At 41.5% G+C, this 25,476-nt stretch overlaps 3 protein-coding genes across 5 annotated transcripts; 1 reads left to right on the top strand and 2 right to left on the bottom strand.

Annotated features, from left to right (window-relative positions):
* Window positions 1-1,563: 1,563 nt before the first annotated feature.
* arf3a (ADP-ribosylation factor 3a) lies at window positions 1,564-8,314 on the bottom strand. 2 transcript variants are annotated; one of them, XM_032574701.1, is made up of 5 exons: window positions 8,196-8,314; window positions 5,198-5,373; window positions 4,994-5,104; window positions 3,945-4,069; window positions 1,564-3,837 (listed from the first exon to the last, which is right to left on the bottom strand). In XM_032574701.1, exons 1-5 carry the CDS (start codon window positions 8,297-8,299, stop codon window positions 3,676-3,678), a joined length of 678 nt encoding a protein of 225 aa, XP_032430592.1. In that variant the 5' UTR covers window positions 8,300-8,314; the 3' UTR covers window positions 1,564-3,675. The 2 variants fall into 2 exon arrangements, with proteins under 2 accessions (XP_032430592.1, XP_032430597.1); XM_032574706.1 differs by having other exon boundaries at window positions 5,198-5,362; window positions 8,196-8,249.
* Window positions 8,315-8,458: 144 nt separating this feature from the next.
* On the bottom strand, window positions 8,459-17,452 carry wnt10b (wingless-type MMTV integration site family, member 10b). The gene is made up of 4 exons (XM_032574669.1): window positions 17,205-17,452; window positions 16,433-16,695; window positions 15,837-16,288; window positions 8,459-14,696 (listed from the first exon to the last, which is right to left on the bottom strand). The coding sequence occupies exons 1-4, from the start codon at window positions 17,276-17,278 to the stop codon at window positions 14,196-14,198; spliced, it is 1,290 nt and encodes a 429-aa protein (XP_032430560.1). The 5' UTR covers window positions 17,279-17,452; the 3' UTR covers window positions 8,459-14,195.
* A 1,614-nt stretch (window positions 17,453-19,066) lies between these two features.
* Window positions 19,067-25,171, top strand: wnt1 (wingless-type MMTV integration site family, member 1). 2 transcript variants are annotated; one of them, XM_032574690.1, is made up of 6 exons: window positions 19,067-19,516; window positions 19,597-19,981; window positions 20,112-20,233; window positions 22,309-22,562; window positions 22,728-22,993; window positions 23,078-25,171. In XM_032574690.1, the coding sequence occupies exons 3-6, from the start codon at window positions 20,133-20,135 to the stop codon at window positions 23,567-23,569; spliced, it is 1,113 nt and encodes a 370-aa protein (XP_032430581.1). In that variant the 5' UTR covers window positions 19,067-19,516; window positions 19,597-19,981; window positions 20,112-20,132; the 3' UTR covers window positions 23,570-25,171. The 2 variants fall into 2 exon arrangements, with proteins under 2 accessions (XP_032430581.1, XP_032430573.1); XM_032574682.1 differs by having other exon boundaries at window positions 19,067-19,981.
* Window positions 25,172-25,476: the final 305 nt, after the last annotated feature.

Raw genomic sequence — 25,476 nt, 5'->3', positions numbered from 1 at the left:
GCTGCTAATGGACGGGTTATCGGCAAGTGCTTCAGACAGATTTGCTCATAATCTTATTTTTTGAAAGAGAACAGGAAACGTGAAAGCTGTTCGCTTGTGCAGAAGTATCCATGCGAAGGAACTGTTTTTTTGTTTTAAATATCCCGTTTCTGATGTTAAACTTTTGTATTAAATCTGATCTGGACTAAATCTGGATTGAAGTAGAAAATGAAGCGATAATAACTTTTTTAGAAGTTGAAAAGTACGGAATTGTCTAATAAATTTCTGTCCAGTAGGGGGAGCCAGAGTCTGAGCGTTGGCTCCTGGAGTCCCAGTCTGCTGCAGGTGGACTCAGTGTCAGTGTTCATAAATGCAAGCTCTTTTTTTTTTTCTTTTAAATTACTTATTAGTTGTTATACTTGCTAATGCCATGTAGCATTACATTCAGTTAGGACTGTTAAGGTCAAATAAAACTTTGCACAACCTTGGATCGGTGTAATCAGGAGTCGGCCACATCATTTAGTGTGAAAAAGTTCAGGATGTGACATATTGCACTGGAAGCAGTAATAACACACACATAAAAAAAATATATTTTTTGTTTTTAGTCCCATGCTTTAGATGAATAAGTGATGATTTCCTTCAGTGTCTGCGTCAGTGTCCTGGTGGCCCTGTCCGGTGGAGAAGCAAACTGTGAGCGCTCCCTGCTGTGGCCTTTTGCAGCGACCACTCCCTTCAGAGATTGATGAATTGATTGTGTGGCTGCTGCCAGTGTGTCTGTGCCCTGGGCGAAGGTGTCCCGGTTACGGGTGGGAATCCCAGCTATGGCATCCGCCCTGGGGCCGCCATTGTAGCCGTCCTGCAGGGGGCCCCGGGGGGAGCTGGTGACTCTGGGAGCAGCTCCGACTCACATACTGCTGTCACACCCTTGGAGACACAGCTGCATTCTTCCCCCTATGCCCCCCCACATGCCCTATCGATCAGCTCAGACAAAAATGAGTCCACAAGGGAACTAGAAGACTGTGCCAAAGTTTTCTTAATGCCAACAGCCTCGGATGAGGGGGGAGAAAAAAAAAATCATGTAAAATCATGTTCTTCACACCTGTTTAAGCAATTCTTTTGGTGTCCACCACCGCTTTAGAATATATCAATAAAATACAATATTAGACTGAATTTTTGTTCTTGTTTTAGGACCTTCAGTACAATGTACTTACATATTTGGATATATGAGGAATTAGGAAAACGGAAATCCACATTTGGAGCATTTGCAGACTTTTCAAGATTGCCTCTAAGGAGGCCTATATTGTTTTATGTACAGTCATGTGTTAAAAAATTTATTTATATGTTAATTCTTATTGGTCTCATCTAATATTCTAACCCTACGTTGTAATTCACTTTCAGCAAAAGAAATCATCATAATTAATTATAACGCAGGCTTGAAAACATCCGTGTGTAATCAAACTTGGTGAAATGAGCTGACGTAAATGAACTTTTCAAAAACGCCCTAATTCGTTGAACATGACTGTACGGCCGACGTGTTCGAATACTGAGCTTAAAGCAAAAACATTACACATGAAGCAGAAACAAGAGAGTTTAATTTGGTCGTTTATTGGTTTTTGAAATACCAGGAATCATCAGATCATTCTTAATTTTGACACCAGTTTGTGTTTACGTCCTGTTCGTATTCTAATAAAGTTTCCTTCTGAATAAATTTCTGGAAACACATCAGAACAAAATGTTGCCCGGCCTCGTTTCTCTTCACCCGACGATGATAATAATAATAATAATAATAACTATAATCTCTGAAAGAAGGATGTTTAGCCACAACAATGTCACAGATATCAGGTGAAATACTGGACGTGTTCTCCACAAACAAACCTGTTATCAAAGAGAAAAGAAGCCACTGACATAATAAGGCCACAAAATGAAAATTCACAGCAAACAGAACATGATAGATAAACACGTCACACTCACACGTACAAGCTGTTGTCGGTTGTAATCAGCTGCCAACACGCTGACCCATTTATCTACACTGAGAGTAACAGTGGATCACTTCTCCTGCCACGGTAACATACAGTATATACAGTTGCGCGCCGACATAAAAAAAGCATGCTCGTTTGCATATTAGAAGGTTTTTTCGGTAAACTTTACACAAATTCATGACAATTTATTTTAGTACAGCATTGATCCAACCAGCAGCAGTGATTCTGACTAACAAATATAGTCTGAAGGAAACAGGCTAGTACAGTATATTTCACTTTTAATTACACATCTTTTACAGTATTAACATGCCTTATGATGCAGTATGACTTTCAATCGCTCTCTCTTGTTTTCTGACCGTGCGAAAACTCAAGGCATAAGAAAAATCGACCTAAAACGATGAAATCAAACCAAATGAAGGAACAGAAGGACAAGCAGATCAGGGCAGTGCGTTCGCGTAGAGCGATAAATGACAATGTGCGACGAGATGCATACGGAGATCTGGTGAACAAAAGCCGTAACACGGTGTGACGAACGAGCAAAGCCCCGTCGGATGAAGAAGCCGAAGCAGGAAAAAATTTGATTTTCTAATAAATAAACATTCAGAACCGAGTAAGCTCTAAAAACTGCCAATCACATGCTGTGCTGAATCACTCTCTGCAGGAAAGGCTGACAGCAGCGGCAGCGCTTTTTATTTTTTTTAATCTTTTTCTCTCCTCGCTAAGCCGGTAGAGAGTGGCTGTCTGTTCTGTCACCTGCATTAGCTTGGATATCGCACCTCGCTGAGGCCGGATGAGTTGTCTTTAACCCTCTCTGAGACATCGAGAACATTTGTTTTATAGTATTTACAGCCGAAGCCTTCATTAGTTCCCACAAGGCCAAATGAGGGATATTTCCATGCAGGTTGGGAAGCAGCAATAATGCACAGTTAAACTATAGAGGCTTTCTTTTGTTTTTGTTTTTTCACACAGCTGCGTGAGCAGCATATGTACATTTCATTAAAAAAAGAAATCATTCGATGCACTTAGAGCTTAGAATCAATCGATAAATAAACAAACGAAGGTGATCATTCATATCGGCATCGGCAGAGTTCATGTTTCTTAAAATAAATAGAGAAAAAAAATATGTTTAAAATAAATACAATCTTGAACCTAATTTGTTGTGTCACGTAAATAAAATCTGGGGAACACAATTCCACGCCAGTGAGAGCTTATATTGTCTGAGCCTGTAGAAGCGCACTGCATGTAAAGTTGTGAGTTGATGTTCTGGCATACTATCCCGCTACACATTTACGACATTCTTTGCAATTTACACCAGGTTCGTGGATTCTAACGTGAGGCGGTTCTGCCGTCATGTTCTGAAAATGGCAAATATTCGATGTACATCACAGACTGTAAAGAAGTGGAGAGTCATACGCCTTCATTGTAATGTCACACAATTAAGTCCCAATATTTGACGCGTTCAGTCTGAAAAGCATAGATCGGTTTTGATCAGCTTTGACACAATTTGTTTGTAAATCATTAAATTTAAAAAAAATTTAATAAAAATCTCACCACAGATCCAAACGAGTCGAATGAATCAAAAGTACAGAAACGGAAAGATAGAAATATCAGCGGGGAGAGTCTATCTCCTGGGAGCTTTTTGAGTGATTTCTCTCTATTTAGTGAACACAACAGACTTACTGCAACCTTCCACCCAGACTCTTCCCCGACCAGCTCCTCACTTCTTGTTCTTCAGCTGGTTGGCCAGCCAGTCCAGGCCCTCGTAGAGGCCGTCCCCGCTGGTGGCGCAGGTGGCCTGGATGTACCAGTTGCGGTGGCGTAAGGAGTGCAGGCCCAGCTTGTCCGTGATCTCTGCGGCGTTCATGGCGTTGGGCAGGTCCTGGGCAAAAACCACGCAGAGCAGAGCGGTCAGGTGAGGAAACCCCTCAGCTGAGGGAAAAACGGAAAGAAAGCAGGTGATATAAGGAGGTAAGAAGAGGACTTCACCTGTTTGTTGGCGAAGACGAGAAGAACGGCGTCCCGCAGCTCGTCCTCGGCTAGCATCCTCATCAGCTCCTCGCGGGCTTCGTTGACCCTCTCGCGGTCATTGCTGTCCACCACGAAAATCAGACCTGCATAAAAACAAAAAGAAAGTGAAAAGACTAAACAAACCCAACCCCCAACATCACAATAAAAAAAGGCCTACATGTTGTTAAAACAAATTCTGTTAGAGGTTATTTCAAAATGTATGATGGTAATCTGAAACAGCAAATGAAGCTGAGCTAAAGCATTAGTCAGATATGCCCTCAAGTGCTGTAGGCGAGCGTTCTGCTGTCTCGTTAGCAACAAAGTGCAGAAGCTTGAATGTATTTTATTGGAATTTTATGTAACAAAATATACGAAGCGGAATAAAAATGAGGAGAAAAAATCTTTAAAAATGTATTGTGCATTTGTTTATGACCTTTGAAACAGCAATTCTGATGCAATTACAACAGTAAATCTATTTTTTTATCAATTTACTTTGTGCAAAAACACTTCATCTCAGTAAAATTAGGAGTCTCTGTGCACTGCAAATCTTGCAAGAGATTCTAACTTCCCATTAGCTTCCACCAATTACACTTTCCCTACTAAAACCATGCTCCCCAAGGACATGATGCTGCCACCACCATGTCTTCTGGTGGAGATCATGTGTCTAGTGTGATGGGTCACACAGTGTTTTGCATTTAAGTGAAATATTGGTCTCATTTCATTAGAAAAACCTTCTTCCGAGTGTTTGCTGCCTCCCTCATGGCTTTTGTTTTGCCACGTTTGCAAAGAGGATGGATTTGTGAGGTGAATGACTAATAATTGTTCTGTGGACAGGTTCTTCAATCTCATTCTCTTTCTATTTTGGGAGGATGGACTGAACTCTGTTATGTTTTTAAGATGATCAAAAAGGAGAGGACTGGATACAAATGCACATCAAACATTTCAGTTCTTTTTTTTTTTTTGCAAAATATTTTAAAAAGTAGATTCTTTTGTAATCTGACAAAACTATAACAAGTTCCTGAGCTCGCCTTGAGTGTTCTGAAAGTAATGTCTCCAAAGGGGACGGATCTTGTCCTGGCCACCCACGTCCCACACGGTGAAGCTGATGTTCTTGTATTCCACTGTCTCCACGTTGAAGCCTGAACAAGAAGACACAGCACATGGAGTTGAGGCGTCAGACAGATACTTATCGCCACGCAGACCGGCTGAGTTCTTCTTCTCTCGTCACGGACCGATTGTGGGGATGGTGGTGACGATCTCCCCCAGCTTCAGCTTGTAGAGGATGGTAGTCTTCCCGGCGGCGTCCAAGCCCACCATGAGGATCCTCATTTCTTTTTTGCCTATCAGGCTCTTCAGCAGGTTCCCAAAGATGTTTCCCATGATGACTCGGACCTCAGCTGCAACAGAACTGTGAGACAGGTGACTGAGCAGCAAAGCGGGTGCAAATACAGTCATGAAGGGAAAAAAAAGAACGAAAAAAACCGTCTTCTACCAACATTACAGTCTTAGTACACCCCAGGATTTGACTTTAGAAGCGATGACTTGATATACTTTTTACACAATTGCCTCATTGTCTTGTGGAAGGATCAGTTGCTGTGATTAAATATCTGTAATTTGGTCTAATATGTCTAAAGGGGCCCTGTGACGTTAAAGGACACATAACGTAGACTGTGACGGACTGACAACGTTTCCCGCCTGTCACCCCAATGGCTGCTTCAGATAGGCACCAGCCCCCCGATGACCCTAAGCGGGTGTAGGCCCACGGGTTTAGCGGGTGGATGTCTAAAGGAAGAACCCTTCTCCTTACAACCTTTTCAAGCATGTTCAATCTTTTTCTAATGCCGCTGCCATGAACTTCGGAAAAAGAACCGCTGACTCTTCCTGGATTGATGGGCAACAACGATTGCTTCCCAAAGGTCATTGCTGATGTCTTCCCTACTTGGCTTCAGGCTGACTCACACGTGATCCAGACCAAGAAACGAGCAAAACTCCTGCTTCCATAGAGGTGGTCACACTTTCTGACGATCAAAACATTCATGTACGTTTGATTAGCAGGATCTGGCCACTACAGTGTACTTAGCTTCCTCCCATCACTTTCTTTTCCCCGTGACTTCAGACAGCCAGAACCACAGTTGAAATGTTAGCGCCTCAGCAACATCTAAGGGGAAAGTCTGTAAAATTCCATGTCACACGTTGACAGGCGGCTGACCCGGCTCTGCTACTGTAAACAGCTACTTTTACACTGCTGCTCTCTGGATCTCTGCTGTTAGGTGGATCAGCTTTCATGTGAAGCAGGTTAACTACCCATTCAGCTGTTTGCTGGCAACTGAAGCAAAGCAAGTAGAACGATCAATTTGCACGTTAAAGGACACATAACGTAGTCTGTGAGTTTGTATGGTACACACAATCAATACACTATAAGAAACATCCTATTGTCTTAACTTAAAAAAAAATATTAGATGTATTATTATTTTATGTCATTGTGATTAAAAATCCCCTTTTATATTTTAGCCTTATAAAACGCACTTGCCTATTTGAATAAAATAAAACAGATTTAATTCAAATATTTAATTCAACGGAACGTCTATGTGGCACTCTAGATTATTTTTGTTTGTTTGCAATATGTGTTTTCACAATAATCCATAATCTCTGAAAACTGTTAAATGCAAAAACAAAGGGAGCCAGGAAAAAAAAAGAGAGAGGCATTATTTATTTATTTATGGTGTCTAAAATCCGAATTAGTCAGACTGTCATGACCAAACTTGAACTCAAGCATTAAGATGTCTACTGTATGTTTAAAACATAGTGAGAGCTGCAGTAATAACCTTTAGATTTCCAATGTCATTTAATCAACTACACGCACGGAACTGCACAGCCACTGTCAGTGAGCTTGTTGATACAGAGATTGAAGATAGAAAATGCTGAGAAATAGATGTTGCTGCTTTTGCTTTTTATTCATTTTAACTGTGTCCCTGACCACTACTATGAGAAAATTCCTCTAGATTAGCAATGTAACCTTAGGAAGGAGCAGAGAAATGGTTAGGATGTTTTATTCCTTTAAGCAATCAAGCATAATGTGTGTAATAGGGACCAAAACAGGAATGAGCTATTGGGAAATCGTCCTGACTTAAGTGTGGTCAAACTATTAAATGAGGTTTCCAGGGATCAGAATTGTTTGTCCAGCAAAAACCCACAGATGCAAGATTGGTTTGAGATCTGGGAAACCTGGAAGTCAAGTGAACATCTCAAACTCATTGTTGTGATCCTCAAGTCATCTTTTCCCCCTTTCAGCAGGGCATTACTCTGCTGAAAAAGGCCAAAGCCATCAAACTGTCAATGATCTTAAACTATGCTTAGTTATGGTAGGAGTCATAGCAACATCTGCATACCAGCCTGCCTTCCAGATTATGTCCCTACTTCTAATAAATTAAAGCTGAAGGTAAAGGCTTCACTTGCTGCCTGTTATAATAAGATCATCAGTGGCCACAATGTCATGCCTGATCTGTGTGTTTCTCGTTCACTTCCACATGCAATATCTATTTATCAATTTTGTAGTGAAGATATGAATTATCAACACCATTTTATCTCAACAACTTCAAAACATTTTTAGAGCAGCGGTGAGATTTGAGATGCTGTTCAGTTCACCCTCTGTGGCCCTTAGTGGTATTGACCCTTTAATAGGCCAACTCTGCTCTTAACTTCTGCCAACGCATTTCACCTCAGAGACACTTAATGTTAGCAGGGTTTTCACGTGGGGCATCACAATCCTCACTCTAGAAATCATTGTCACATTTCAGAGCCAATACCAAATATTTTATACAACATGAGCAGGAAGGAGCTGCTAGCACAGCCTGTTACAGCTGCAGAGGGCTGCTCATACATCGGTCATAATGGGAGGCGAAGGGAAGGGAGATGCTGCAGTCCGGGCAGCCGATGGCTCCCGACTCGTTTCTCCGGTCTGGATACGACAGCTAGTCAGGTGTGCCTCTGTGCTTCTGATGTCGGCTCATGATTTTTGGGGCATTCAGAGGGAAAATGTACGCGTCGATTTGTGCGCTGTAATCCCCGCGCGCAGTCACGACGAAAAAACGGCCGGATATCGTCGATAACACGACAGTTTACAAAGAAAGGTGCGTTTAAGGACGTTGGAACAGCGGCATAATATTTCATAAATTAAAACTTGAACTCAGCTGTTGAAATGTTCACCTTTTCCATCTCATTCACACTTACCCGTCAACGGCAGGCAGGACACCAGCTGGATTCAGCAGGCAAAGGACTGGATGATAGTCTCGCGATGACTTTAGGCTTTGCTGCAGTGAGTTCTCGCGATACATTGGACGCTATGAACGCATCTCACGTTTGCCATCCTCAGGTGACTTTCTCAAAAAAGCAGGTGGACTGCGGGCACGCAGCTGCTCTCCACATGCGTATTCAGTACGAAACAACTAAATAAATAAATATAAAGTCCCGAGAAATCTTCTCAAACTCTTCAGTAGCGTGTCTTTTGTCAAATTTATTTTTAAAAAATCAGTACAACCGTCAACATTACAAGGTTATCATTTGATTTATACATTATTGGAACATTCCAGACAAACAGAAAATCCTTTAAAAGTCTGTTTCGGGAATTCATTTTAAAATGTGAAACTTATATTTGGCTTCTGTTTTTTTTTTTTGTTTTTTTTCTAGAGAGTTATACATTTCCAGTGATTATTTCTTTTAAATATTGGAGACATTTTATCACAAATTTTTAGTAATGTACCCTTTCACATAAAGTACTGCATCAGTGCAAGAAGAAGGAAACAGAAAAACAACTAAATTTACTTTTAATTAGCTGCTAGCTTTGCCGCTAATTAATGAAAAACACTTGAAATACATCAGTGTGTGTGTAATTAATTAACATGATTTATGAAGGTCACTTTTTCATTGATTTAATTTATGGAGATGTCACATTACTCACACACATTGTCACATTCAATAATAGTCTAATTATGCAATGCTTGTATAAATATTACACATGGAAGGATAGATGGGTGGGAAAAAATATCTTACATAAATTTTTATTTTCACCGACCTGTAACATTTTGAAGACTAATTTTAAGTGTTTATTCAGCTTCTATGGCAAAGACAGAAAATTTCTCAAACTCATAAAATAAAGACTGTTTGGATCAATAAAGCAAATGGCAAAATGGTTATTTGTCTTTCCTCATTTCAGAAGAAAAAACTTATTGTCAGCATATCATTAACACACCATCCTCTATGTGAAAATATGTATTTTTTTTTTGTCTTATTACAGGAGCCCAGTCAATGAATCCTAAGTAACATAAAGTCTCTTGGCAAGCATGCTTAAATAATTAACACAGGAATCATCTTTATGAATAAGTCATTGCCTGACTGTAATTGGATGCCAAGTGATACTTCCTGGCAGAAGCCACTCTTGTGTCACAGATAATAAAAGTGACACAAGAGGCAACAGAACAAAGTGAATTTATATCTGTTTTGGTTTAATCTACTTCAGTCATTGTTTTGGTATTTTATCATGTGCCGGATGCTTGTTTATCCACCAGAACTAAAGCAGTGTGATTAAATGACACAACCTGAAACCAGCTCGGCAGTTGTGGGTGAATCCAACATTTGCCTCTCTTCTTCCGCTGTGTTGCGTGTCAGTCAGCGGTCCGGTAAAAGATGTGTTTATCAATTCAGCGGCGAAGGCTGGGGAATCAAAAGGGGAGCAGATGTTTGCAGCTGCACACCAGATTACGGGGTGGAGTGGATGGTGGGGGAGCAGGCCCGGTTTTGGAGCTCGGCGAGGGTTACAGGGGGGTTACGGCGGGCTCGGGTGGGGGCGGGAGAGGTAGGGTGGGGAGTTATGACTTAAAGAAGCCTTTCCTCTGATGTGTCTGCCAGAACGCACCCCAAGCAAATACAATCACAAGAGTCGCTGGTTCTGCTAGCTGAACTAATGAGGGCCTGTACGTTGAGGGCAGGGGCTTTGATGTTCTGGGTAGCTGGCTCCTTGTGTTTTCTCTCCCGCTCTCCTTCTCTGCCTGTCCCACATCAAAAAATGCAAGGGGAGTTGAGAAGCAGATGTTTTGAGGCACATTTTTATACACAGTACAGTTCATTCACCCCATCTCAGTAACTCTGTTTGTCCACTGCTGCTGCATCACCACTGCATGAAGGGCAAGAAGACCTATTCCCCCCACATCTTCATATCCAACTAAACACTCTAAATCGCCTTACTTTATACATATAATCATCGTGTCAGTCAAGGCGGGTGACTTTTATCTCTCCTGACTTCCTCGCCTTGCCTGCCTCTCTTTAATTTCAGCCCAATCTGGATGTCATTACTCAAGGGGGGGTGGTTATAGGGGCAGTCTATGTGTTGCTATGCATGTGTCTCTGCAACGACGAGGGGGAGAATGGGAAGAAAGAAAAAGTCCACCCAACCTCTGTCTCACACATGGGAGAAACAGTGACAGGAAATTCCCTTATGCAGCAGCTCCAGGGTGAAATGATAAAGGAATGAAGAAATGCAAACCAGAAATCCAGGCCTTTATCATTCCAAGCCATTTGCAGTCTCCTGCTTATACCTTCCCTGCGTAACTCCTCCACAACTCCCTCAGAAAAAAAAAAGATATAAAAGGGGGAGAGCAGTCAACTCAGCCACTGGCACTGTCATTCCTCTGGAGTCTTGGGATATTTACCAAAGTCCCTACAAACAAAACTTAATTGGCATTAAATCCTATGTGGCAGAAAGGCTTTTCCCAGCAGGCTGAGCACAAAGACAGTTTGGATTATCTAAGATATCCAGGAATGCAGTCATCATAAATCAAGTCCTGTGGCGACATTAGCATTTTGCTACATCCACAGTTCATGCACGCGTGCATGGTTTTGATTGTGCCGTGTGTATGTGCTTCGACATACACACGTCTTTCCGCATAGATGCGTCCATTTCTATAGGCGTGTTTATATTTTTCGCTCGTCTGTCCCCTCAGCAACAGCCGTGGAGCGTCCCGGGCAGCGAGTGGTTCAACAAGTTACATCCTTGGCTATGAACTCTGGACAGATGATCCCCTCAGATCCTCACGCAGCAAAAGACTGGTATAATCACCACCAACTCTCTGCTCCATCTCGATGCGGCTCTCCAGTAATAAAAGTCATACTTTTAGGGAAACAATATCCTGCGGCTATAAAATGTCCTTCTCTCAGCGTGGAGTGGCCATAAAAAAGCCTCTCACCTCCCAAATCTGTAGTGCATCAAGCTTATCCCCACATTTACACAGTATTAAACACAGACATGCACGCGCTCAGGCCAACACACACAACCCTGAGCATCACTTCAGGACTAAAGTAGGTCCATCTCTCACTTTGACATGTGGTACATGTGGGAAGAATCTAAAGAGCCCTTAAACAAGTGAAACAGAGAAACCAGGATTATAGTATAATATAAAAGAAAGCCAACACACGTCACATTGTAGATATACCAAATGAAGACATATTTGTATCATATTAATCAGAATTAACATTAATTGCTTTTTTAAACCGACGTATCGACTCCTATATATCGATTTTTTGGGAGTGCAAACATATTGGGAAAACATTTACACAGTGCTGTAAAAATGTTTTCCCCCTATACAATTGTTTCTGATGATCAAAAACTACTACCAGACAGATAATCAGAGTAAATCCAGTGCAAAATGCAGATTCGCCACCATTGTTACATCATGAATTTACTCGGATTAAACCACATTTGAAGGAAAGCTCAGCTCAGTTCCACTAGCCAAGCTAGGTCTGATTATTACCAGACCTGTATAATCAAGAAATCACTTAAACAGTACCTGTCTGACAACACGAAGCAATCAAAAAGATATAAAAAACAAACATCTAGAGACATTAAACAACAGGTAAAAAGTAGAGTTATTGGTATTGATCAGTTTTAAAAGGGTTACATATTCCTTGCTAAAAATGTGCCATTCTAATGAATCACAGTGAGAGCCATTATCCACAAATTGAGAAATCATGGAACAGTGGTGAACCTTCCTAGGAGGGGCTAACCAACAAAAAACCTATTAACGACTCATCCAGGAGGTCACAAAGAAACCCAGAACCATATGTAATGATATGCATCTGACATTTACCAAAAAACAAAACAAAAAAAAAACATTTAAATTAAAACATTTAAGATTTTTGTGCGCAAATTTTGTTGGCTGACGAGACAACAGGCAAACTTTCTGAAACACACAGCAGTAATTTTTCCAACAATTTTGCTTGACTCTCTACGAAAGATATTTAAACATCTTATGTTGTTTCTGGAGAGCGTCCAAAACAAGCACCCCATTAGCATGGAACAACTCATTTGACTGATTTCAATTTTAATTATAATGAATTTAAATTAATTTGGTAAAACTGATGTACTGCACATGCACACCTTAAATTTGACCTTTCACCTGAAAGAGCTGCTTTTCTCCAGATCCATCGGATGCCCTTGTTGGACCATAGATGTGGTCTAAGCAAACTCATTCTCGCAGTTGATCTCCTGCAGTCTCCAAACTGTGATGATTTCAATGATATTAGTGGTTTGATATGATAATCTAAATGCCAAACAGTCCTGGTAAGGTTCCATGTAAGTTAGACTGGAAAAAAGGTTAGTTAAAATTGATAATTTTATTCCTTAAGTTAGAAAGCCCAAGAATGTTTGAAATAATGCAAGGTTAGTCAAAAATTTTGATTATAACTAAGGAATAAAACCTTACGTGAAGATTGTTTTTATTCAATGTAATGTTGACATGTTTCAGAAAAATAGTAAACTGAAAACAGACTCAGTTGTGGGTTATAGCTGAAGTGATTGTTGATATTTTGTGAACAAGATAGCACTTGTTGACACCTGTTCCTTATGTAAACACTCTAACACTTGTTGACATTTTGTCAGGTTTTATAAAAACAGAATTAATCAACTTTTTAACTGACTGCAGTTCTCACACTATCCCAGGTGCACATCTGATTGGTCAATCTGTCCCTTGTGATGTCTCCTACCCTGGAAGTTTGAGCTCCCAGTGAACTGCAGGATGTTCAGACTTGGACAGAAATAAAGAAGGAAGACTTGCTCGACAGAGTCAGAGCAGAGTCATCACTCTTTACAGATCCAGTTGTGCCAAATATTTTAGTTAGCATGGCAAGCTGTGCAACATTTCTCTGTATACTTTTTTCTTTCCCTCCAGTCACCTTGGATGTGTGTTCAAGCACCAAGGCATCCAATAACCTGGGGCAAAGCAGCCAGCATGATAGTTTCAGAGTGACATCCCAGCTAAAACCAAAGCAATTTCCCTATCAGCCCACCTGAAATATGGCAGTGAGGGAATAAGCAAAACTCTTGTGCTGTTTGACAAAAAGCTATTGTAGTGACTTTGTTTTTATGTTTGCTTTGTGTGACTGATATTTAGATTACAGGTTAATTCTATGGTGTATTAAAATACACCATAGAATATGATAATTGCATGAATATCTTCTTGTAACTTTTTATATGATGCTGCTCACTCCATGGAAGGGTCAAGAGTTTGTCCCTAATCCCTGATTTTAAAATAATGAGACTGTTTTTGAACCGTAATATAATTTACACTGTATTGGAATTGTGGATGAGATTTCTTTTATTCTGGAAAGATAAAAATAAGAGCTAACTAAATTTTGTTTTATTTTATATAGCACTGTGTGAGTTGTGGAATCAAAACTATCCATGATTAGTATATACTGAAGAGATTATAAGACGTTAAGATCCTGAAACCTTATATTCATCTTTCAGATAATGTTGGCAGTTCCCTTTCTGTCATTCACTAAAACCAACATTAAACACTCTGAAACAATAATCATATTAACAAATCATGAATTTACAAATATACACTCGCACAATAAAATACACAGCTACTGTACAACAAGATGAATAAGAAAGCAAAGACCGAAACTTTAGCGCTCTTCTGCTGTTTCTCCAGTTTTCTGTGGGGTAGAAACACTGGAGTGTGGGCCCTCTTCATGGCTGAGAGGGTAGCGTCTAAACAGGCCATGGCAAGACAAATGACATGAGTCACCTCTTCAATCTCTGACTTGGCATTTTGGGATCACAGCAGCTATGCAGAGAAAATAGATCCCAGATGATGGACTTAAAAAAACACACACAAAGTGAGGGGGATAAACAGATTCTCAAGAATAGTTGCACAAAGAGCAAAACAAAAGCTGGATCTACTTGCACACATTCACCCACTCTGTGAGGCGACACTCCTCGCACAGAACGTAGCAGCACCAGTGAAATCGACAATTGCAACGCTCGCTGCGAGTCTGCCGTAGGATGTTGTGCCCGCGGCCGCAGCACAGCGAGCTGCAGCTGTCTGTGCTGTAGCTCGTTTTGTTGCAGATGCGTCCCTGCGTACCTGGAGAATCTATCGACATATCGCGCTCGCAGAAATCAGGCGACTTCTCAAAGTACACCAGCTCTCTGGACATGCTTCTACGGCGCCCTCCACTGAACCCCCCAGTGCTTCTGCGGGCACTGTTCTCTGTTCGAGGGTTGAAAACGCCATTGTTTTTGTTCTGGGAGTTGACGAAGATGGCCGACAAGAACTTTTCCTTGAGCAGAGATCCAACAACGCGGAACTCTGGAGAAACATACCAGCAGGTCTTGAACTGACAGCTCCCTGATGTGCCGTGACATTTGCACTTCCTTGTCATGTTGTCAGTCACTATCTGTAAAGAAAGATGAATATTTCAACCAAATTAACCACAACAGGCACCATGTTTATACAGTATCTCCTCTAAAATATCGCTACTCTGCATTCACATATCTTATCGGAATGTGCTATGCAGCTCAAAATGGTGCACAATTCAAATGGAAGGAGAACAGTAGATGGTTTCTAAATTATTTTACACACAAAAATTTGAAAAGTGTGGCCTGGGTTTGTAGTAACCCCTTGAGTCAATACCTTTGTAGAGTGTCTTCACCAACTCTTATTTGGATTTAGGTTTAAAAATTGACTGTAGCTCAGCCTGAATGTTTAGGGTGGTTATCCACTGGGAAGATGAACCTCCATTTCAGTCTCAAGTCTTTTGTAGGCTTTTAACAGGTTGTTTTTTTTAAAGATTGTCCTTCATTTAGCTTCACTGCTGAACAAAGCATGTTTCATTTTTATGCTTACAGAGTGTAGTGTTGTTTTTAGCCCACATGTACACAACATTTTTCAATTTTGTTCTCAGTTGACCAGAACACCTTATTGGAAATGTTTCGGTGGATTCTAAATGACTTGCATCAAACTTTGAACATGATTTCTTTAGGCTGTTTTTCCATCAATTCTTGCCTTGTGAACACATGACGAAATAGTTGTCCTCTAGACACATTCTCCCATCTGAGCTGTGAATCTCTGCATCTCCTCCAGAGTTACCATTCACTTCTTGACTGCTCTTTCTTCCTGCCTGTACCATACTCCATTTGCTTTTTTGATAGCCAATCAAACTGTGCTCTGTGAGATGCCAAAATCTTGAGATATTATTACTATTATCATATAACCTTACCCCTCTTTAGACTTCTACACAACTTTATCCCTGATCTGTCTGGTGTGTTTCTTCATGACACAGTAATGAAGCCTGTGTCATGAAGGAACACAACAGTATTAATGTCAGCAAAAACACTGTGTTTATCATAGTAAAGTTTTTTTTTGAGAAAAAGTTTGGAAAAACTGTATACATTTGTCCTTCCGTTTGAAAAGTATGCATGGCTTTGTGATAGATTGTCACATAAAATCGTCACACTGAAGTGTAGGAGTTGAGCGAGGCAAAATGTGAAAAAGTTCAAGGGCTACAGCTGCTGGTATGAATAAGCACATCACTCACCTGTCGCCCTACGCGGTTGTTATGTATCCTCATGCGCGCATAGATGTCCCTTGGAGAACCACGGGAATCAAGCCAGTCTCTTGAAAAACGGTCCCCAAACCGCAAGTCATGACTGCAGCCCCCCCACATCCAGGTGTCCTGCATAGAGCTTGAGTCATCTGATAAAGGCTTGAGCATGGCAGACGTGTGGGCAGAGTGCAGGTCGGGCGGTAGGTTCCCATGGTGCCCATTTAGATCTGAGGGTAATGATTTGGTCATGCCGATGCCTACCCCGCCCTTCTGCAGAGTTTGCAGCTGCAGCTGTGTGAGTTTCAGCCGGATCTTGTCATCGTCCTGGCGACGTTTGGCCTCACAGCTGCACCCCCGCAGCTTACCCATGCTGCAGGCAGAGGCCACAGAGTGAGCCACACCCGCCGCCAGCAAGGCCAGGGAGAAGGCACTCTCACGAAAACCTGGGGTTCCCAATGAGAACACACACACAAATGCACAGATGAAACTGAGAAACAGTGTCATTCTAAATGTGTCATTCATGTGTCAAAGCAACTCAAGACTCTGACTTGCTTTGACACTTGTGTAAGCTTCTCTGAACCTCTCACCCCTGCTGAGGATGGTGCTGTGGTGAGGCAGCTTCCCGAAGCTTTCCAGCGAGGAGCAGTTCCATCGCTGGTCGCGCAGCTGGTGCTGGCACTCGTGGATGGCCACCTGGATGCCCTGCAGGGCGGATGCCGTCACGTCGGGACTACGCATACACATCCGCATCTGACGTTTGCTGAGGCCTACCAGTCTCAGGCACACAGAGTGAGGGGTTAGAACTGGATCTCCTGCCACCTTCAGGCTAAGGATATCATTACATAGCACCCTGCAGGGAAGAGAGAGGTTGGTGGGATTTGTCATCAGAGCTGGTCAGGAGTTCATCAGACAAATCCAGAGAATGTGGCAGTGGGAGTGTGATCTGAATACTAAGAAGGCTCTAAAAAAAAAAACAGCAAAGATTTCAACTTGCTATTCTACAAAATGAAATACTTTTATGGGATGTGTTATATAAACTGTAGGAAACAGAAAACATTTATGTGCTTTGGTGTTAGTCGCTCTGTGTTAATTGCAGCAGAAATATAATTCTTGATAAACAACACAGTTAAAAATAATCGAAAACAGATTAAACCACACGATAAGATTTATAATTGCACAGACGTACAAACAGACTGCCAAACAATGATTCATGTTATTCTAATATTAGCCTGCAAAATGAAATCCAGATGTATCACCTTTTAAATAAATAGCTATAGTTTTATATATACATAATAAAACAAAGATACTAACATCCCACAAAAGCAAGTCCACGCTCCAGGAACTCTCAAGTGCACTTACGTTAACGCAGGTGACATAAGAGCTGTTGCCAAAATCAGGAATTGATTCCAACGGAGTTTGTTTGATAGCTCCATTTTGTTAAGCGTCTGTCGCGACGGGACATTAAAACTCTGATAATAAGCCACCTGTAGTTAAATAAGAATATTACAAAAAAAAAAAAAAAAAAAAAAAACGTAGGGAAAATGCGTGGAGTATTATCGATGCTGCGCCAAACGAGCGAGTAGTGAAGACGGAGAAGAGACGAGCGGCGAGAGTAAACTGGAGGAGGGTGGGGGAGAAGAGGGGTTAGGGGAGGGGAGTGGATGCCTCTACAGGCGACTGTTTGGAAAATATTAGCCAATATGATTGTCATACTGCTGGAGATAGCGGCCATTCTTGAGGACGTAAACAAGATGTCTCCAAACTTTTACGCGCGGGCGCTCTCCAAGCAAAAGGGTCTGAAGCTTAATAAGAGCTTCAGAAGAATGTTTCTATTAGGATTTAAAGTTAAATTTCCTAAATTTGATTTTTTTTTTTTTTGCTTATATGGCCTCTCCTTTTCAAAAAATTAACAGAGATGAAATTTTGAAGATTTTAGTCTTAGAATGGAGTTATTTATTTATTTATTTATTGATGAACGGGGGAGGGTAGAGCTGCTGCTCCTTCCACTGTACGACAGGGAGGCAGCAGCAGGCAAGCGGCTCAGCTCAGAGACCCTCCAACAATACTGATTTTAGTCATGCGCCCCCCCCCCATCCCATACCTCCCACCTCCGTCAGAGCTGCTGTTCCTCGTTGTTGGGCTTGAAACAACGTCACTCTCGTCAATGCAGCCATCAGCTGTATAAGTATAGATGCACATGCATACATTTCAAGCGACAGATCGGACTCCTGTCAGCTGGCGTCGCATGTATAAGAGGCTTACTTATTCACTAAAGTGTATCTGGAAGAGAAGAAATTTCGACTTTCTCAAAACATTTTCCTCAAAACGAAAAGCATAACCCAGTCTGCTACATATCAGCACGCGGACCATTTGTGTTGATTCGGTATCAGTCGCTGTTCTGGCCTATCCAAATAAGGTTATAATAAAGCGTGCATGCCAGCTACTTTCATAAAATTAAGTTAAAACCCCCCCATCGAACACGGTTCGCTTAGTGACACCAATTCATCTAATCTCCTTCCATTCCCTAAGCTGCAGCAATGAAAAGTGCATTAGCATTCTGCCTTGGTGTGTATATCTAAGTGGCTTAAAAAGTGATTTGAAGTTGATTTGTATATAAAAGGCTCCCTTTATCCGGATTGAAGCTCTAATCTGCTCGGTGTCGCATGACTGCTCCAGGAAACCCCTTTGAGCACCTTCATATATATAAAGCTGGGGTATAAACGTGGGGATGGCTGTCATTAAAGCTTTTTTCACTCTCTCCTTTACTTACCCACTTCCTTTTACTGTCATCCAAAGGTATGAGAGAAAGTCGAAGAGAAGGAGAGAGAAAAGGAGAGGGGGACAGAGAGAGAGAAAGAGAAAGAGGGTTGATGCAGATCAGTCGAACATGCAAATCAGCAGACACGTCACATAATGAAACATTCGTTTCAAATACGGTGTTTTGGGGACATTTAGACTCGCTCCGAGTCATGTAGTTTGATGGAGATGCCGCAAAGTGGCTCAAGCTGTGATTACACTGCGCTACTCATGCGTCGAGGGAGGTCTGCAAGCCAGATGTTAAGGCTAGTTCCTTTTTTTTTTATATCCTTACTCGTCCCCCCTCTTACCCTGCTTCATCATGCATCAAACTTCTGATTGGAGGCCATATTTCATCTGTGCCGCGTTTGAAAAAAAAATATTTAAGTAGCCCAGCAGGCAGTATGAGTAATAGGACAACTGTGAGGGTGTTACTGTTTCAATCAGCATCCACGTCGCCTTGTGCGCGCACTTTAAGGAGAGGCGATGATAGTTTTATTGCCCCCATAAAAGGCACTTCCAGAAAAAAAATATTAATTATGAGAAAAAAATAAATAAACCCGCAGTTTTTAAGTCGGGAAGGAGAGGTGAAACCGTAGCCTCGCTGGGCCGGGTGCATGTTTTAGAAGAAGGACTGCAGAGAGGAGGAGATGCGGTTATAGGGAGTAGGCAGCTCAAAGGGCATTTTCAGATGGCTCATATTCCGCTGTAACTGTACAGCACGGTGATAGCGGCGCAGGAGCAGCAAAGCGGACGCACTGGCAGCATCTGCAGCATCAACACATCAGACCGGCCACTTCCAGCGCGCGCGCAGTCCATTCAGGAAACGCTGTGAGACGCACACTTTTCCAAGGGATGGCCGTGATATTTCACAAGTAATATGTGCAAGACTGATGTGGACTTTTTTTTTTTTTTTTTACCAAAAAACTCCTTCTCCTTTCTCTTCTCTGCTCAGTTGTGTTTCCTCATTCATTGTGCGCCCCTATGAAGAGCATTAACTATCCCTCCCTCCAATCCTATTGAAAAGGCAGCGAGGAAAAGAAAAAAAAAACAGAGGGAGATGAGAGCAGCAAATCCCTTTTTTATTCCTCTCGTAGCGCTCAATAAGAGAAGAATGTGTTGCCTATCAGTCACCGAGGGGATCAAATCTTCGGGACTGTCCCACGCGTTCAGTGCGCCTCGCAAAGCATCACTGAGATAGACAGAGTGAAGAGGACAGCAGCAGCAGCAGCAGCAGCAGCATCCTGCCCGGACACTTCACATCATTCAGGGAACCTGTCTCCACTCAGGATCCATTTAAGTCAATTAGGACTGCCAGCATCTCTCAGATCTTCTCGTCGGTGAGCATTTGTGAATTTGCAAGCAGTTGTGCAGATAATTAAACAAACCAGTTATTATTAATTATTATTATTATTATTATTAAAGGATGCTTTCTTGTTGCGCTTGTGAATTTTGACATTTTCCGTCCAGCATGTTTGAACCGAAGCCACGATGAGGAGTCTGGCTCTGCTGTTGGGAGTGAAAGCCGCCTGCATCCTCCTGGTGTCTTCGCTTTCCCGCACAGGGGCCGTGAACAACAGCGGCCGGTGGTGGTGAGTGCAGCAGACGGGGCATCCCCTCCTTCGGGCGGCTCAGCAGCCTCTGCAGCATCCCAGACCCAGAAAGCGTGCACCGCCGGCTGCCTTGCATCAACACTTTGCATGCGTTTTTTTTTTTTTACTGGGTTACCACAGTTCTCCGTCGCATGCTCGAGATAATCTGTTTGTGTTGGAACGGTTCACAACTTCTGTAGTTTTTTTTTTTTTTCTTTAAAAGAGACGAGAGAGAGAAAGAGAGGGAGAAAGGGGAGAAACCGCACGGTAATACGACTTGTGGGATTTTAGCTTTCTTTTCCAAATTGCTCCACTTCGGCTCAAAGATTCCTCATTAAGATTTAATTTACAGTTCGTTAAATAAACAATTTAGATATAATAATTATAGCTTTACGTTTCATTTGGAGTAAATTTATCCCATTCCCTCATTTTCTGGCTCCGATTTTTTTTTTTTGCGAGAAAGTGTCTGACATTTTTTCACCGCAATATGGAATACATTAAAAATGTATTTATTTCAAAGCTGAGAGGAATTCTGTTCGAGATCTTGTTCAGGGTCGTGTAGCTGTCTCCAAATTCCTCTGCCCATATAACTGCGACCTCAAACTAACACAGTGAGCCACACTTTATTTTAAAGGGCTATATATATAAAGATATCTATATATATATAAATAAATTCCGATTTGCATGATTTAGAGTACTTTCTTGCTTGACAAAAAAAAAGAAAGAAAACAGCAATATGAAGGCTGGGCGTGTTGAAGTGGGCGATTTGACGAAAATATTTTTTGCGGCGTCATTAGATTAGTTGAGAATTCAAATATTTAAAATGCCAGCTGAAATCCAAGTAAAAAACGAAGGAAGTTGAAGTAATGGAATGAGGAAAATATCTCTCCAAAATAGGGATTGTTATTATTTATTATCCCGGTTCTCACCGCACTACAGTGTAGGTCAGCCCCTCCAAGGAGGCCAAGACTCGCCCGATTTATTTTTTTCTTTAACTTTCTCCTGGACGATAATGCTCATCAGGAGACATGATCATTAGACATGATCCAGGCTGGCAGAAGGCACACATAAAAAACAAACAAACAAACAAACAAACAGCAATACAAGAGAAAGTGGAAAATTAGAATGCGCACTGAAACATCCAGAATGTTCCGACATTTGAGCACCAAAAGGGGCGTTGAGAGGCTAAAACTGGCCCCAAACCGAGGAAATATTAGTGGCAAAATAGACCACAAATATTAAACATCATACCGATAGATAGATAGATAGATAGATAGATAGATAGATAGATAGATAGATAGATAGATAGATAGATAGATAGATAGATAGATAGATAGATAGATAGATAGATAGATAGATAGATAGATAGATAGATAGATAGATAGATAGATAGATAGAGCATGTGATTCACAAAGAAATCCAAAACGTGTATTCTGACTCTGAGCCTGAATGTTTCCTTGTTTTCTTAGAATACATGTGTCACTGCTTATTGTTGTAGCACAGAGTGCACACTGTAATTTCAAAGGCACCACACTACCCATGAGATCTCGGTTGACATCCATGTGAGAGTTCAGAATAGGGGTGGGCAACAATGTGGCTGTAAGATTTTACCACAAGATTTTGTGGGTTTTATTGCACTGATGATAAAAGTGATGATAAAACGTTCATCACAGTCTACTGACTATAAATCTATCGTCTATCTAAATGTTCTGAAGGCAAAACTTACTTTTTACTACCACAGATTAAATATAGTACAACTAGGCACACAATGAATGCATCTAATCATATTTTTATGCAGTATTTATTGAGTCATTTCTAGACCAGTGAAAAGAAATTATGATAAATCAAAGTACCAATCAAAACCATACATACAAGTTTTTCTCCCTTGAGGTAAATTGACTGGTTACAGTTGATGCGTTTTGGCCCAAATGAATCAATTCTTATTACAGTACAGTGATTTCTGACATTACAAATAAACACTACAATTGTCATTGCCTAGCTTAGAGGGTCAACAGGATGCACATGACTGAAGAGGCAGCTACTGCTCTCTGATTTCCTTCTTGTCTTCATCTCAGGGGAATAGTCAATGTGGCTTCCTCGTCCAACCTCCTCACCAACTCCAAGAGTGTGCAGTTGGTCCTGGATCCAAGCCTGGCCCTCCTGAGTCGTCGCCAGCGCCGGCTGATTCGTCAGAATCCTGGCATTCTGCACGCCATCGCTGCAGGGCTGCACACAGCCATAAAGGAGTGCAAGTGGCAGTTCCGCAACCGCCGCTGGAACTGCCCAACCACCTACAGTCCAGCAATTTTTGGCAAAATTGTCAATCGTGGTGAGTCTTTCTTGTCTCTCTCAGAGTATATTTGGACAGCCCTAAGCAGGATACATTGTGAACATTTACTCATAAATACTTTCCAACTTTCAGTCAAAAGGGGAAAACAAATATTGTCTGAAATGTTGTGTAAGTTCTTAATGGAGAGTTTTGATGCTTGTTCAGGTTGCAGAGAGACTGCGTTTGTGTTTGCCATCACCAGCGCTGGAGTGACTCATGCTGTGGCCCGATCCTGCTCAGAAGGGGCTATTGAGTCGTGTACATGTGATTATCGGCGCAGAGGTCCTGGAGGCCCAGACTGGCACTGGGGGGGTTGCAGTGACAACGTGGACTTTGGCAAGATGTTCAGCCGTGAGTTTGTGGACTCCAGTGAGAGGGGCAGAGATCTGCGATACCTCACCAACCTACACAACAACGAGGCTGGAAGAATGGTAACAAATGAATGGTTACAGTTTGATGCAACAGATTTGTATCAGATAGTTTGGTGATTTATGTTCTGGTTCTTCTCTCAACAGACCGTCTCCTCAGAGATGCGTCAGGAGTGTAAGTGCCATGGCATGTCTGGCTCCTGCACAGTGCGGACCTGTTGGATGCGCCTACCCAGTTTCCGCACAGTGGGAGATTTCCTCAAGGAACGCTTTGACGGCGCATCCAGAGTCATTTATGCCAACAAGGGCAGCAACCGTGCCTCTCACCGAGCCGAGCCCAGACATCTGGAGCCAGAAAACCCAGCTCACAAACCCCCGTCTTCCCTGGACTTGGTCTACTTTGAGAAATCGCCAAACTTTTGCTCTTACAATGGCAAAACTGGCACTTTGGGAACCTCTGGAAGAACATGCAACAGCTCGTCTCCAGGCCTGGATGGATGCGAGCTGCTGTGCTGCGGACGTGGATTTAAGACTCAAACTGAGAGCGTGACTGAACGTTGCCACTGCACGTTCCACTGGTGCTGTCATGTCAGCTGCCTGAACTGCACTAGCACACGAACGTTACATCAGTGTCTATGATTGAAGGTGGAACATTTGAGTTAATTTTTGAGCAAGTATTGGAGACAAAGATAGAACTTTTTTTTTTTTTTTTTAAATCAAACCAGGTTGTTGCTTTAGAGAACGTGAGGCTCTCAAGTTAAGGTGTTTGGAAGAGGGCATGAAAGTTTAAATCCAGGTAAAATGACAAAAGGAACATTTCTGGCACAAAGATCCTACCTGTCTCTCAGAAAGACAAAGTAAAACACACATGTATGAACAGGGTATCAAAGGAACACAGGTGCTTACATTTTAACCATTATTTTTAGCAAATATTTGAACTCAACAAATATTTATGTTGAAGGGAAATCGCCCACCAAGCTGAGAATAGCATAGAAATAAAAGGATTTAGTGAACAGATTGCTGCAACCATCAACTAATGTCTAAGTGGGAAGCAGGGCAGTGTTTCACAGATGTTTCTGAAGCCACAGAGCAGAGAGCTACAAATATGTTCTCCTATTACCAGGCAAGGAACACTCTCGACTCCGCTTGTTTACGTAGAGCTTGGGTGCTCCCGACCACTTCTAATTTCCCTCCAATTCCCTTGGCTTCTTTTGATTTCTCTGTTTCTTAATTGCCTGAAAACAGATTTGCCACTTGAATTCTTGACCAGAAAAATGCTGGCAAATTCACAGAGAGTCACCAGACAACTACATTATTTGAATGTATTATGAATACACTGAATATTGTGTTAAATTTCGCATCAGTATTGAGGAATGATAAAGCTGGCACAGAATCGAGCAGTGACTTAAGAAAAAAAGAAGCGTCTAGCATGACTTAATCTAGGTTTAATGTAGTCAAAATTGGTAAAATTATTATGTTTAAAAAGTGTAACGTGCAGCAAATATTTTTCAAATAATAAAATTACTATGAAGACTGTCATAGTGTGCATCAGCTAAAGAAAACCAAAAGGATGTAAGCAGTGGTGGTTCTTGGGTGAGCCCCTCTTACTGCTGCTCCACAAATAATTAAATGCAAGCAATTATCAGAGTTACAGGGCAAACGGATAATATGCAGAAAACATGTAACCTTGTCGGTCACCCCATCCCTTTTAATTTCGCCCTGGCCCATACCACAAACCGGCACTGGATGTAGGTATTAAAATAGCAAAAATATATTTATAAAAGTGGGGCTTGTCAATTTGCCAAATGATTTATTTGCCCACCAGTGACTGGACAGCATGGAGTCAATTCAGGATATGTTTAAAGGCATTTTTCCCCTTTTTAGTTAATGTAGCTGACAAAAGTTAACTCTTGCTAGAACCAGAAAATTCAAATTTTTTCTGCTAAGAAAACATTTGTTTGTTTGGTCATGCACTGAATATTTACTTTTTTATGAGTGTAAATACAAATATTTATTTTTGATGATTTTTATACTGCTATAGAATATTGTCAGAACAGTCTCTTTTTAGATTTCAATCCAAAAATCTTTGATTCTAGTTGGGGGTTTTTTTTACTGTATGATAGGCAAATAAAGGTTATATTTTCAATTAAGCCAGCTCTTCTGGATGTGTCTGAGATGCTGTTACGTCTGATATTCGTTCTGTTTTGTGTAAGAAGTTTGACAATAGAGAAAGTGAACACATAAGCTGGTCCCTGGGTGTCCTTTGCTTAATCCTATTACCACCGCCAAAGCAGCCTCTTTCTGCAGACTCACAAAGCATCCCCGCATCTGTGCTCTGAAGCGCAGAGACAGGCTCTGCTTATCCAGCCACATAACTTATCTCATACAGTATATGGATGTAGATTGAAGGCATTTGCTTCATTTGCCTAATGTCTGAAAGGGGAAAAATGGAATAATAATAATAATAAAAAAGAAAACCAGAGTCCTTTTCAGGACGTTGGCAACATAACTAACCACAGAGACTTGGAGAGATTTGTAGTCTTTAA

Source organism: Xiphophorus hellerii, chromosome 1, assembly GCF_003331165.1.
Source record: "Xiphophorus hellerii strain 12219 chromosome 1, Xiphophorus_hellerii-4.1, whole genome shotgun sequence".
In the NCBI taxonomy this organism is placed as follows: domain Eukaryota; kingdom Metazoa; phylum Chordata; class Actinopteri; order Cyprinodontiformes; family Poeciliidae; genus Xiphophorus; species Xiphophorus hellerii.
The sequence above is the reverse complement of the archived record's forward strand: the minus strand, read 5'-3'. Positions and strand labels throughout refer to the sequence as shown.